Genomic DNA, 13,923 nt, shown 5'->3' with positions numbered 1-13,923 from the left:
GGAATTTGATGGGCAAAGAACAGGGCGGCGCACACAGGACTCGACGAGATGAGACGGCTACCCAGACTGGCACGCGCTCAGAGGGTGCAGGCGTCGGGCGGACTAGAGGAATCCAGTAGGCTGGGCAGGAGAAGCGTGAAAGAGGCGTTTTAGGGTGTGGAGATGGGCCGCAGGGTAGTCTCCAGGCCTGACGTTGTTCGCATTCACACTGTGGAAGGTAAGCGTTTTGGGGTGGCCGCTGATTGGTGGCGGGTGCGGCTGTCACTAGCGCGCAGGTCGCTGGCTGCTGGATTGAAGCCCCGACCATAAGGAAACTCCACAACCCTCACCACCACCCATCCTGCACCCTTCCAAGACAACGCCCCCGCCCCCGCCTATATCGAGGGTGTCTTGAGCATGGACTGTGAGTACAGTCTCCTTTTGAGTCTTTGATCGCGTGCGTTTCTATCTCGGCCCTTCGCGACGTGCCTGGTCCTGGCCTCGCCCATGTCCATCCATCCATCACTATTCCACGCCCTTGCATCCCGCAACCCGCCTCGGACCCATAGCACGGCCTTGCACGACGTACAGAACGCTTTCGCCAGTCCTCTACCGCTTCCCATACGCTGCCAGCCCTTTTCCTGGCTTACACCGCTCCACTGCCCTTGATCCATCACGCGCTTATCCACCACTACCGCATTTCATCACCCTTCCATTGCTCACCTCTTTTCCCTCGTTTCTGGTCGCTTTCTGTTTATTCGGAGTCGCGTAATTCTGCTCTATTCAACGCACTCGCTCCGAGGCGCCGGGGCCCACAGGAGCTTGAAATATCGTGCTGACCATCTTCTACAGCCGCGTCCATCATGATGCCCTCTTCGCCGGGCCATGTTGCTTCCCTGCCATACACAAACGGTCATTTGTCGCCTCTTGCCGCCCATGTAATGGCTGCCGACAGCTCCTCCAACTCCAGTGACAGCGATGCGTCCGACGCGGGAGAGCACGCCGCAGCCGCCCAGGCCTCCGATGTCGACGCGCCGGGAGAGGAATACGATGAGGACGACGAGGTAGCTGCTGCTTCAGACTCTTCCGAGGACGTGGATGCCGAGGGCGAGCCGGATGGTGATTACGACTCTGAGTCACCGCCGTCTGAGCAGGCAGAGAGCGACCGCGCTCGGAGCTCGTCCCAAGAGTCGACAAGGCCGACGAAGCGCAAGGCAAGCGTTGAAAAAGAAGATTATATTGAGCAGAACCCAGAGCTATATGGCCTGCGTCGCAGCGTACGTAACTTCAAGCTCCCTCCGTATGTAAGCTAACTTCGTCCCAGGGTCGCGCCCGTCCTAGTCGTCGCGTTGTAAGTAAGCCTCAGTCGATGTTAGAAACCGGTACTGATATGACTCAGGTCGATAGTAGTGATGAAGAAGAGGATGATGATGATTACGATTCAGACCAGCCACGCAAGCGACAGAGGACAGCCTCGCGCAAGAGTTTGTCTACCCATACCCCTCCTGTCCAGAGCAGGGTTAATATGTCCATCTAGCCTCAAACCAACCAACACCAGTCTATCGCTCTACTGGCTCTGATTCAGAGTCAGATGGCTATGTTGGAGCCCGTCGCAATATTCCGACCAAGAAGCAACGCCAACGTCAGCATGCTGTTGCTGCAGGTCGTGAGCCTCCCTCGCAAGCCGAGGTCCGATTTTCTGCACGTCGCACAGCCCAGGTGGCGAATTACAACGAAGAGGATGATGAGGATGAATTTGCGGAAGAGGAAGACGAGATGACCTCGGCCTACTGGGCGAACGCTGTGGAAGACAGTGGCCCCGTCATCGACAAGATCCTCGACCATCGGCCAAAAGACGGATTAGGTAATGGAGAACAACCAAGATGTGTGTCGGCACTCTTGCTAATGAAGTGCAGAGATTGATCCGTCCTTTGACAAGCACGACTTTGAATATTTGGTAAACACACTCGCTGGCCATCACTATTCACGATACTAATGTAGTACCAGATCAAATGGCAGGACAAGGCACACTACCATTCAACATGGGAAGACTACAAGACAGCATCTGCCTACAAAGGCATCCGCAAACTAGACAATTACTACAAGGGCCCCGTCCAGAACGATATGTATTATCACAGCCGCAAGAACGAAGATCCAGAGGAGTTTGAACAGCATATGGTTGCGCGTGAAGCTGAGCGTGAGAGTCAGCTTGATTTCCATATCGTTGAGCGTGTCATTGACACGCGGGATGGCGAGGATGAGACGGAGTACTTTGTCAAGTGTAAGCTTATCCGTGTCAATCCTCATCTTAACTCCCTAACAATATTGCAGGGAAAGGACTGACGTATGAGTTCTGCACATGGGAGCCGGCATCACTCGTCAGCCGTCTGTCGCAGACTGAGATCGACCGCTATCTCGACCGCTCAGCAAATCGACCTACCTCCGATCTTCGCGAGTCAAATCCCAATACCCGCAGAAAGTTTGTCAAGATGGATACACAGCCCGACTACATCAAGTTTGGGCAACTGAGGTCCTTCCAACTTCAGGGTGTCAACTTCCTTGCGCACAACTGGTGTCGAGGCACCAATGTCATCCTAGCCGATGAGATGGGTCTAGGAAAAACAGTGCAGACCGTCTCATTCATCAACTGGCTAAGGCATGACCGTAGACAGGATGGACCAATGATCTGCGTTGTGCCACTGTCTACTATGCCCGCATGGGCAGACACTTTCAACAACTGGACCCCCGACGTCAACTATGTCATCTACACTGGCAGAGAGGAGGCCCGCAACATCATCAAGGAGAAGGAGCTTCTCGTAGACAATAACCCAAAGAAGGTCAAGTTCAATGTCCTCTTGACCACGTACGAATACGTCCTTGCCGACTGGCAGTTCTTGCAGAGCATCAAGTGGCAATTCCTTGCTGTTGACGAGGCTCACCGATTGAAGAATCGTGAGTCACAGCTCTATGAACGGTTAACGGCATTCAACGCGCCCTGTCGACTGCTCATCACTGGTACCCCTATCCAAAACACGCTAGGTGAACTAGCAGCATTGATGGATTTCCTGATGCCAGGAAAGATCTCTGTCGACGAGCATGTTGATCTGTCTTCGGAAGACGCTAGCCAGAAGCTTGCCGAACTCAGTTCTGCCATTCAACCTTATATGATTCGTCGTACCAAGGAGAAGGTAGAGAATGATTTGCCTCCCAAGTCTGAGAAGATTCTCCGTGTTGAACTCTCCGACATTCAACTCGAATACTATAAGAACATCCTTACCCGTAACTATGAGGCTCTGAACGAGGGAGGCGTTGGCCACAAGCAGTCTCTATTGAACATCGTTATGGAGCTGAAGAAGGCTAGCAACCACGCTCTGCTTTTCCCTAATGCTGAGAGCAAGCTTGTGAAGAACGGCTGTTCAAAGGAGGAAACGCTAAAAGCGCTCATTACCTCTAGTGGTAAGATGATGCTGCTCGATCGACTACTCGGCAAGTTGAAAGCCGATGGTCATCGCGTGCTTATCTTCAGTCAGATGGTCCACATGTTGGATATCTTGACCGACTACCTCAAGTTGCGCAACTACGCGTTCCAGAGACTGGACGGAACAGTCCCAGCGGCAGAGCGAAAGATTGCTATTGATCATTTCAATGCTCCCGGCAGCGAGGACTATTGCTTCTTGTTGTCTACTAGGGCTGGTGGTCTTGGTATCAACTTGATGACCGCTGACACTGTCGTCATTTTCGATTCCGACTGGAATCCTCAGGCCGACTTGCAAGCCATGGCTCGTGCTCATCGTATCGGGCAGCAGAAGCCTGTGAGCGTCTATCGTCTGGTCTCAAAGGACACCATTGAAGAGGAGATTCTGGAGCGCGCTCGAAACAAGCGCATGCTCGAGTTCATCACAATTCAGCGTGGTGTGACTGATCGTCAGCAAAAGGAGCTGAACGACAAGATGAGCCGTGCTGCTGCCGAGCCAAACTCTGCCGATGACATCAACAACATTCTCAAGCGCCGCGGACAAAAGATGTTTGAGCAGTCCGGCAACCAGAAGAAGCTTGAAGAGCTTGACATTGACTCTGTTTTGGAGAATGCCGAAGAGCACAAGACAGAGCAGGCCGCTGGTCTCACATCTGACGGTGGTGAAGAGTTCTTGAAGAACTTTGAATACACGGATGTCAAGATCGATCTCGAGTGGGACGACATCATTCCCAAAGAAGAACTCGAAGCTGTCAAAGCAGACATTCAGCAGCGTAAAGACGAAGAAGAAACGCAAAAGCTGCTCGAAGAGAATGCACCTCGGAAGCGCAAGGCCGCCTCAGCCAGCGCACGAGAACAACGAGCTGCGAAGAAACGCGCGCTCGAGGCGTCTCAGATCGACGTCGATGACGACGACCAATCCGACGCAGACGACAACATCAAGCGTGATCCGAAGCGGCCGCTCAATACCAAAGAGGCGCGCAATCTCATCACGGCGTACTGTCGCTATGGCTCGCTTGAGGAGCGTGGCGATGAGATTCTGCGCGCAGCTAGACTGGTTGGTCGTGACATGGGCGTCGTCAAAGCCACTCTGGATGAGATTATCGAGAAGAGCACACAGCTCGTCAAGGAGGAGCAGACTAGACTCAAGAACCTAGAGATTGAGGCTAAGCGTGCCCTTACCAAGAAGGATAAAAAGGCCGTACTCTTCGATTATGGTGATGTGAAGAAGGTCAACGCAGAGACTATTCTTGAGCGGCCCGTAGAGATGCGCATTCTCAAGGAAGCTGTCGAAGCCACTCCAGACTGGCGCAACTTCCGTGTCCCAGACGCCATCAAGCCAGCAAGCTATTCTTGCTCTTGGGGTGCGCGTGAGGACGGTATGCTCTGTATTGGTATCCAACGCCATGGTTACGGAGCGTGGATTCCCATCCGCGATGATCCAGAACTGGGACTGACGGACAAGTTCTATCTAGAGGAGCACCGTGTGGACAAGAAGGAGGAGCGGACCAAGGGCGAAGACAAGAATGCCAAGTCTCCTGGAGCTGTGCACTTGGTCCGTCGTGCGAACTACCTCCTTACAGTTCTCAAAGACAAGAGCACTTCCGATCCAAATATCAAGCGGTTGATGGAGAACCATCATCGCAACAACAAGAAGCATCATCTTGGCGTGGCACGTCGCGCAGAGAAGGGATCGAGCGGTGCTGCTAGCCCTGGACCAGGTAGTGCGATGCGTCGCATGCAATCACGTGATTCGGAGCGTCCCTCGCACCGTGCACACAGCAGCAGCGACATCCGACGTCCCGATAGCCGAACAGATGGACGTCATCATGATAGGAACCGTGATGATCGCCCTAGGCATAGCGACCAGTACCGGCCGTCTGATGGCCATCGCAAGGAGCACCGCAACGACCGAGGAAGTATTGACCGTCGGCAGCAACATGCCGACCGGAACGGGACGCCAGAGAACCGGCGAAAGATTAGCGGCGACGTGGATAGACAGCGTCCCCGTCTATCCGAGGACCGACCACGTTCGCACAGCCAGAGCCAAGTACCTGACCGCAGCGTTGAGACCCCCAAGGTCAAGGAGAAGAAGCCAGAGGAGTTCGTTGAGCGGCGACTTCGGCCTGTGCGCGACAATCTCAGCCGGCTCAAGAAGGCAACCCCGAAGAACTATCCACAGAAGGATGCTATGGTCAAGGTGCTGAAGATTGAGCTGATTGCGATTGGCAACTTTATTCGGGCAGAAACTCGGGACAATGCCGAACTCGAGGAGCGACTATGGTAGGTGCAGCAATATTGTGTTGTAGTGCACATGCTAACAAGCAGCAGGAGTTACACAATCAACAACCACTGGCCTCGGCCCGGAGTGACTGTTCCGGCGATTAAGGGCATGTACCTCAAGATGCTGAATTCGGAGAAGCCAGCGGCAAGTTCAACGGCGACCAACGGACAAAAGAATGGGGCTTGAGATTGGTCGCACAGAGGCGGCACATGATTGTTGTGAATAGCACGGCCGGGATTGATCATCATTATCAACATCATCATATGGGAGTTTTGGATTTTCTTTTTCACGGTGACGGGGCGTCACGTATATTTTCAGCATAGCGTAGGTGTTTGGCTCTGTTGAAGTACTCAAGACATGACTAGGTACGGGCAGGGCAATGTTGGAGACTTTTCTGCTTGCTCTTCAACTTCTACTTTTTCTTCTACTTGTTCCTGTATTGCATGGCCATTGCCCGCAAGGGTGTGACCAAGGGTGTTTGTTTCTTGCGGGGCGGCGCATACCAAAAAGAAAATCGCTCAAGGACTGGTGATGGGGGCATTTGCGGCATTTGTGGCACATGGGGTCTTGTCATTTATTCCGTAGCAGAGAACATGGTGTCTACGAAGGCCGACGTCAGCCTGAGCGGTGTGGTGTAGTAGTAGTCGTAGTAGACTAGGCATCTGTGTGGGGGCAAGAAGGGCAATGAAGCTGCTAGGCCGTTATTCCCGTCGACATGTCATTGCTGTGTAAGGCATGGTGTGATGTGGTGAGTGATTTTTTTTCTCTCTTTCTGTTGTCTGGGGTAGTCACACGAGCAAGACATGTGCGGCGTCGGTCATGTCTGTTGATGTCTGCATCTGGGGGAGGGGTGTGGGTGACGGGCGTGGGTGTGACTAGCGTTGGGGCGATGACGCTCCAATGGCAAGGGTTTGCGAAGGATCGTGCCCGCAGGCGTGGCTTCGCGTTGGGCCTTGGTTTCTCCAGCAGGCGCCATCAGGGTGTCTTCGGTGTTTCTGGAAAGACTCGGGGTCATACAGTCGCGCGACACTCTTAAAGACGCTTGCAGAGAGTCGCTCGCGCTGTTTCTTGCTCTCCTCTCGCTCTCTGGTCATCGTAGTCATGCTGTGTACAAAGCACGCCCTGATCAGCGGCCTGCTCTTCTGGGTACACCATGCGACCGCGGCCCCGCCTATTAACGCGGTTGGCGACGCAGATAGCAGCCGCAATCCAGGCCCAGTAGATGCAAGCAGCCGCGCGAATGGCGCCCGCAGGCTCACGGGGAGGTTCCTCCATATCACGGGTACGTCGGCCAGGTCCCCTCGCAGTTTGCCAGTAGCTCACGTCATTATGCAGACTTCCACCCAGACCCTTTCTACAAGACATATTCCAGCACAGAAGCCGGCGCAGCATGCCACCGAAAACGAGGACCCGCGGGCATCTACGGCGCAGAGACGACGGGCTGCGACTCTCCTTTTGCCCTGGTCAACCAGACGTTTCAATGGATACAAGACAACATCAAGGATGAAATCGACTTCATCATATGGACAGGCGACTCGGCGCGCCACGACAATGACGAGGAGATACCGCGAACACACGATCAGATTGTCGACCAGAACAAGTTCATGGTCTCGAAATTTGTAGAGGTCTTTGGAAATTCCAAGCCTGGCCATGGCACCAACGATTTTGTCATTCCCATTGTGCCAACTTTTGGCAACAACGACATTATGCCTCACAACATCTTCACTAGCGGCCCAAATTCCTGGACGATGAATTACTTGGATATCTGGCGTGGATTCATACCCGAGGCACAAAGACATCAGTTCCAACAGGGTGGATGGTTCTCCGTCGAGGTGATCCCTGGCAAGCTGGCTGCTATCAGCCTGAACACCATGTATGTGACAGCAGAAAATGCACTTTTGGATCATTTTCTAACAATTCCAGATACTTCTTCACATCAAACTCAGCTGTCGACGGCTGCGCGAAGAAACACGAACCCGGCTACGAACACATGGAATGGCTGCGCATTCAGCTTCAGATCCTACGAGAGCGCGGCATGAAAGCCATGCTTCTAGGCCACGTGCCCCCCGCTCGCGTCGATAGCAAAGAGAGCTGGGACGAGACATGTTGGCAAAAATATGCGCTTTTTGTGCGCCAGTTCAGGGATGTCTTGGTCGGCAGTCTCTACGGACACATGAACATTGACCACTTCATAGTCCAAGATTTTGATCACATTGAAAAGGATACCGAGAACGGCAGGATGAATGCTGCATGGAACACGGCTTCTCTGGACAATGAGACGACGTTATATGTCGATGGCGAGGTCACGCTAGCGTCGGCATCTGATTATCTGCTAGACCTACGCAACGTTTGGGCCCGCTTGCCTGCTCCCCCAGCGAAGTCGAACAAGTCTAAGAAACAGGATGTTGAAGAGGATGATGAGGAAGAGTCGACATGGGCATGGCTGATGTCAAAGGTCTTGAAGTTGTCAAAAGATAAGAAAGAACAGAAGAAGAAATATCTCGAGGAAATCGGGGGTAAATACGCCGAACGCTACGCGGTATCGCACGTTTCTCCCAGCGTAGTACCCAACTACTTCCCGACACTGCGCATCATTGAGTACAATATCTCCGGATTAGAACACTTGAGCGTGTCTTCCAGTCCTAGCAGCCCGTCCGGAATCGAGAGCCCTGCCGATCAGCAGCCAATTTCAATCGGGGATGATTTTGACGATGAAGAGCATTTGGACAAGGTAGAAACTGCGAAGAAGAAGCACAAGGGCAAGAAGGACAAAAAGGGGCCGCGAAAGTACAAGTTCAAGGTTCCAGAAGGGCCATCAAAGTCAGCCCCTCCTGGCCCGGCCTATTCACCTCAACCGCTTACATGGACACGTATTGTTCAATACTACGCAAACCTGACGCACATCAATAACGATTTTGTTGAGCCTCCCTCCGGCCCATCCGATCGTCTAAGCACTTCTACAAATGACCTCTCTGTCACCACCATTTTTGGACTTAGTATCGACTCGGATGGCAAGATCGAGAACAACAAGTGGAAGGAAGGAAAGCACAAGAAGCACCAAGGCAAACAGCCGCGGCCCGAGCCACATCCAAAGGAGTTTGTTTTTGAAGTAGAATACGATACACGGAAAGACAAGGGATTCCCCGATCTCACCGTACGCCGATGGGTCGAATACGCACGTAAAATTGCATCAAATGAGCAAAAGACGACTCAAATAGAAGAAGTAGAGGATATTGAAGAGGACGCCAGTGAAGAGACGACGACTGGAGAATACGACGCAGCAAAAGGAAAGGGAAAGAAGGGCAAGAAGGGCAAACACCACAAGAAGCACAAGCCATCCAAGCACTGGTTCAAGTTTGTCAAGCGCGCCTTTGTCAGCACCATGGACGCAGATGAGATTAAAGAAGTGTTTGGTTCATCGTCGACGACGACAAGTGAGCCACTGCAAGAGTCGTCGCCACAAGAGGTTATCGAGCTATAGAAAGAGAGAGTGTTTTTTCAAGACTTTGTAGAGTTTAAAGAGGGAAAAAGAGATGGGGAGTTGAACATGCAACCATACAAGGCATTGTAGTAGTAGTAGATATATATATACCCTGGGGCGTTGCAAGGCGCGCGGAGGGGAGGGACCCTGAGATTTTGACAGCTCTTTTTTTTGGTTTGTGTTTGGCACTCGCTTTTTTGTATATGTATTTGTTGTTGTTGTTGTTGTTGTTGTTGTTGTTGTTGTTGTTGTTGTTGTTGTTTGTTTTGACTGCGAGCATAGATAGCGTAGCATTGGTTTGTGTGAATATGATGTTTTATCTTTGTGTCTAAGGAAGGGAAGTAGTCTGGTTGCTTCTTTGCAGGGACTTTTGATTGGTGTTAGAATGTTTAACGATACAATAGACATCGAACTGATATTCAAGGGCCCTGGACAAAATGGATTGGCTGTGGGTCGTGTAGAGATGGGACTCGTCTTTCGATTGTAATCTGTAGCATATATCGTGTGGACCGACTATTTGCTTTTTTGTACGATGACGAAATAAGGGTGCACCGGAGAAAATGAAACATGTATTCACCAATTCCGTCAATTTGATCGAAACAGTGATCAGTCAAGCTCTGACTAAACTGCGAGATTTCCCCCCCCCCTCTTGGAAGTATCGGACTACTGAGTGGTAAGCACATGTGCTGTCCGGACCATTGTGCACCGAGAGGTCAGCCCCCCTATAGTACTACACCTCCATGTAGCGATTCTGACATCTTGAGCACACCAAGAGATATACCCCATTACACCCCTCCCATTCCCCTCTCTACACTTTCCTTACACTCTCTTACAACGAGGATGAAAAAGAGACAAGAAAAAACCTCCAACCCAGTAATCACAAACACAAAAAAAGTCATACGACCACCGGACCCCACGCACCCACCGTAGTCCGCGCGAGCCGAGGACAAAAGGTCTTTTTTCCCAAATCCGTGCCAAGACCTACCCAAAGCAGTAATTCGTTGCAAAAACCGTAGATTACAGCGGAGTGTTACTCTTTGCTCCGGGTTGTTACTCCCGCAGGAAAATGGGAGAAGCTTCTCTCTTCCGTCCGTTCCCCCCCCCCCTCCCGCCCTCCTTTTGTGATTGTCCGCCACCGACCGCCCACCCGTAGACCAAGAGAACCCGCGGAACGGCCGGTCTTCGGTCTCTTTTTTTTCCTTTCCTAATTTTTTCCCCTGCTTTTGTTTTTTGCGGAATCGTCAGCTTGGATGTTTATTATGTTCACATAACACACACACACACACACACATCTGTGTGTGCGTACACACGCAAAGTGACAGAAGCGGCATATTCCTATATCTCTCTCTCTCCCCCTCTCTTTCTCCTTTCACTACTTACCAACCCGTGATCTACAGTTAGTTTAATTATAAGCAAAAAAAAAATCAAGCCACCGATTTCCCCCCAAGTACAAGGGTTAACCCTTCTGCTAGACTTGCCTGGGGTGTGACAGTAATCTACGGTTGATCATCTACATGATCACTTGCGCACACGCATACCCCCAAAAGTTACCTATTCGGGGAAAGAAAAAGAGAGAGCAAAGAGAGAGAGTTTCATGCCGTCGATCAATCATGGGTGTGGATTTGACCCCAGGGGGCAACCATGAACGAGTGTTCAGGCCCTACCCAGATGCTATGATCAATGGTAATAACGCCGTAATTGCCTGTTCTGGTATATTTGTTCGCGTCCGGCCGCCCGCTGCATGAAGCTGACTTGCTACCTTGGTAGTATAGTTTGCTAGTTGGGTGGGACTTTTTGCGTGTTGGTTGTGTTGGGGGGTCCAATCCGCTTTTGGCCGAGGTAAGTAGGGATCTTAGGACCAGAGGGTTGTCTAGCGTGTGTGCTGTGAGGCGGGGGGTTTTTTTTGGTTCGAGTCAGCTTGTGATTGTCTTGTGCTTGATTGAGACATGGGGGGAATGGGCTAGGTAAGGAGTTTGGGGTTTCGTTTATCTGCGATCTATTTTCTGCGTGTGTCACATGCGGGAGAGGGGCTACGTCATTGGGGTGGCTGATGGGTTCCCCAGATGCTCTCGGTGTACAAAGGGTGGTCGTTCAGCATGACATCTCAATACTTCCGCCGCCTCCGCTGATACTTGAGACTGTTTTTGTGAGAGTAGCTTGCCAAAAGTAACACACAGAACAAGGATGGGTGGATGAGATGTGGTCGCGAGGTCACCCTCCAGAAGCGCACCGATCGCGACACCAAGCCTTGTACTGCCCGAGGACAGCCTAACAATACGTACGAGACTTCTTCTCTCGTAAGTGAATCATAATGAAGAGTCGAAAAACTGCACGAGCAGTCGCGAGGCTGGTTAGCTTGCGACAAAGTGAGACTCTTGTCCAGGTGCCTATCTGCCTGCCCACGAAGCCGCGTGACGGGCCTGTTGAGCAATACACACGACCCACGATCACCGAACGTGACAGCACAAAATCATATCACCAGCCTTACAACCTGTGGATATGATCGTCATCTAAGCAAGAGAGCTAATTACCATCACTACCATTACCATGAGACAGCCTCCGCATATGCCCACTTCCAAACCCAAAGCCATGGCTTCTCCTTTCAGGCCCGCATCACCTGCAGAGGACCTTCCAGCCTACTACCAGGATCTAGAAGACGAAAACATCCGATACTGCTTCCGAGATTTCGACTCAGAACGCAACTTTGATCTCTTTGACAGGCAGACCAGAGATCCCCGGAGTAACAACTTCTGTATTGACTTTGGCGAAGACAAAGCCTACTGTGCTTTCGACCTTGATGCACAGTCATATGAGAAGCTGCTCAACGCACCAAGGCCGACAGAGTTGCATACACGATGGATCCACATATGGATGCCTTACAACCAGAAGGATCTGATCCGGACGCTGGCTACACACTTTGACTTTACACCACGTCTTATGGGCCTGATGAAGAGTGACCCCATAAACCCACGCACTGGGACTTCGCTGCGAGCAAAGAAGAGCTCTTCAACTCTGAGGTCACTGATATCGCACAAATCGGGCAGCGGTGAAAAGGACAATTCAGTCAGGGAGAGAGCGAGACAAGCAAACGAAGAGATACTGGATGAAGAGTCGAGCATTGGTATGACGAGCATGATGCAGTCTACACAGATGGAGATGGTGCGGGACATGGGTCACTACCAGCTGGTGAATGATGTATGGCATTGGAGTACTGTGGACAAGGGCCGAAGATGTGAGTTTGTGCAACTTCCTTTTGTAACTGATCAGAATGTAAGAAAAGGATTTTGCTAACTGAGGCATAGATATGTGCATCGGCTACAACGCACTATACAATGTACGCAGCAAACCAGTAAACACTCAACACCACGATGACTGGGAAGACCAAAGCAGAGAAGTCCCCCAAGGCAGTCGCGTCTGGAACTGGCTCGCCCTCTGCGAAGGCAAAACCGTAATCTCCATCTCCGAAGACCCCTTCCCCTTCTCCAACGGCACCCTCACAGCCCAAGACCTGCGCACCCTCTTCACCACCCGCCGCAACCTCGTCAACGTCTTCCGCCAACTCAGCAAAGCACCCACCCCCCTCCGCGACGCCGCCCTGGTCCAACTGCCCCTCCGCCAGCGCCTAGGTAGAAGCCAAGAAGAAACCGCCCACCGCCCCACCGACGCCCCGGGCCTCCTCTTCTACTACCTCTTCGAAGACTGGGGCGCAACCTTTGACATCATCTCCCGCCGCGAACAAGGCTACGGCGCAGAACTCGACCGGCTCCGTCGTGAAATGCTCGTAAAAGCCAATCTGACTCATGTCGACCAACTCCACCACATCGGCTGCCAACTCAGCGTGCTAAAGCGTGTATATCAAAGCTACGAACTCATCATCGAGCGCGTCCTCCGCAAACAAGAAGTCACTCTCGCTTCCCTCAAGAACTCGCATATCCTCTCCGGCGACGCATCGCTATCTTCCACCTACGCATTCGGCGAGGCCCCAGCTGCGGCTGTGACGTCGCTCCCGCCTGGCGCCCTCATCCCCGAAGCAGATAGCCTGCTAGGTGTAGCCCTGAGCTCCGCAGCCCGCGTCCGCTTCGAGCGCCTCAAAGACCGCATTGTGCTGTATGCGCTCAGCGAGATACAGGAGTGCCTCGATCAGAAGGAGTCGCTTGTCATGATGAATTTCAATCTTATTGCCATCAAGGAGTCGTATAGTGTGGAGCGGCTCACGTGGGTTACGCTGCTGCTTGCGAAGATTACCATCTTGTTTACGCCGGTCACGCTGATGACGGGGTATTTTAGCATTCAGTTCAAGGACTTGGTGTTTGAGATGGGGAGCTATTGGCATAGCTTTGGCTATGTGTTTGGGGCCAGTGCGGCGTTGTTGGTGCTGTTTAGTTGGGTTAGTGGCACGTTTGAGGGCAAGATTGTTACGAGGAGTTGGACGAGGAAGGTGTATGATGGGGGGAGGAGGTGGTTGTCGGTGAGGAAGAGGAAGAGAGAAGATAAGGTGTGAGGGTGTGGTTATGATTGTGATTTCTATGTGTGGTCTCGGAGTTGGTGGATGACTTGCAATGTTATTTGTACTATAGGCATGAGAAGTAACAAGAATAATGGAATGTGGTATATTTTAAAAGAAATCGTTTAGGTGAAATTGGTGCAGTTAGATCGCAGAGAAGAGTAAGAATGCCTAGGCTGAATAAACATCTACTAACATGC

At 51.9% G+C, this 13,923-nt stretch overlaps 4 protein-coding genes across 4 annotated transcripts; all 4 read left to right on the top strand.

Annotated features, from left to right (window-relative positions):
• Window positions 1-842: 842 nt before the first annotated feature.
• COCVIDRAFT_25705 (hypothetical protein) lies at window positions 843-5,924 on the top strand (the record flags this gene model as incomplete). Its single annotated transcript, XM_014702218.1, has 8 exons — window positions 843-1,256; window positions 1,304-1,330; window positions 1,379-1,463; window positions 1,517-1,843; window positions 1,896-1,936; window positions 1,987-2,260; window positions 2,311-5,737; window positions 5,786-5,924. The coding sequence occupies 8 exons, from the start codon at window positions 843-845 to the stop codon at window positions 5,922-5,924; spliced, it is 4,734 nt and encodes a 1,577-aa protein (XP_014557704.1).
• A 915-nt stretch (window positions 5,925-6,839) lies between these two features.
• Window positions 6,840-9,219, top strand: COCVIDRAFT_15086 (hypothetical protein; the record flags this gene model as incomplete). The annotated part of the gene is made up of 3 exons (XM_014702203.1): window positions 6,840-7,020; window positions 7,074-7,611; window positions 7,662-9,219. The coding sequence occupies 3 exons, from the start codon at window positions 6,840-6,842 to the stop codon at window positions 9,217-9,219; spliced, it is 2,277 nt and encodes a 758-aa protein (XP_014557689.1).
• Window positions 9,220-10,256: 1,037 nt separating this feature from the next.
• On the top strand, window positions 10,257-10,427 carry COCVIDRAFT_96381 (hypothetical protein; the record flags this gene model as incomplete). The annotated part of the gene is made up of 1 exon (XM_014702279.1): window positions 10,257-10,427. A coding segment is annotated over one exon (171 nt), but the record flags the coding sequence as incomplete, so codon positions are not given.
• A 1,381-nt stretch (window positions 10,428-11,808) lies between these two features.
• On the top strand, window positions 11,809-13,720 carry COCVIDRAFT_36840 (hypothetical protein; the record flags this gene model as incomplete). The annotated part of the gene is made up of 2 exons (XM_014702278.1): window positions 11,809-12,451; window positions 12,570-13,720. 2 exons carry the CDS (start codon window positions 11,809-11,811, stop codon window positions 13,718-13,720), a joined length of 1,794 nt encoding a protein of 597 aa, XP_014557764.1.
• Between the last annotated feature and the right edge of the window lie 203 nt (window positions 13,721-13,923).

The sequence above is a fragment of the Bipolaris victoriae genome, assembly GCF_000527765.1.
Source record: "Bipolaris victoriae FI3 unplaced genomic scaffold scaffold_32, whole genome shotgun sequence".
NCBI lineage: Eukaryota > Fungi > Ascomycota > Dothideomycetes > Pleosporales > Pleosporaceae > Bipolaris > Bipolaris victoriae.
This window is presented reverse-complemented; position numbering and strand designations above follow the sequence as displayed.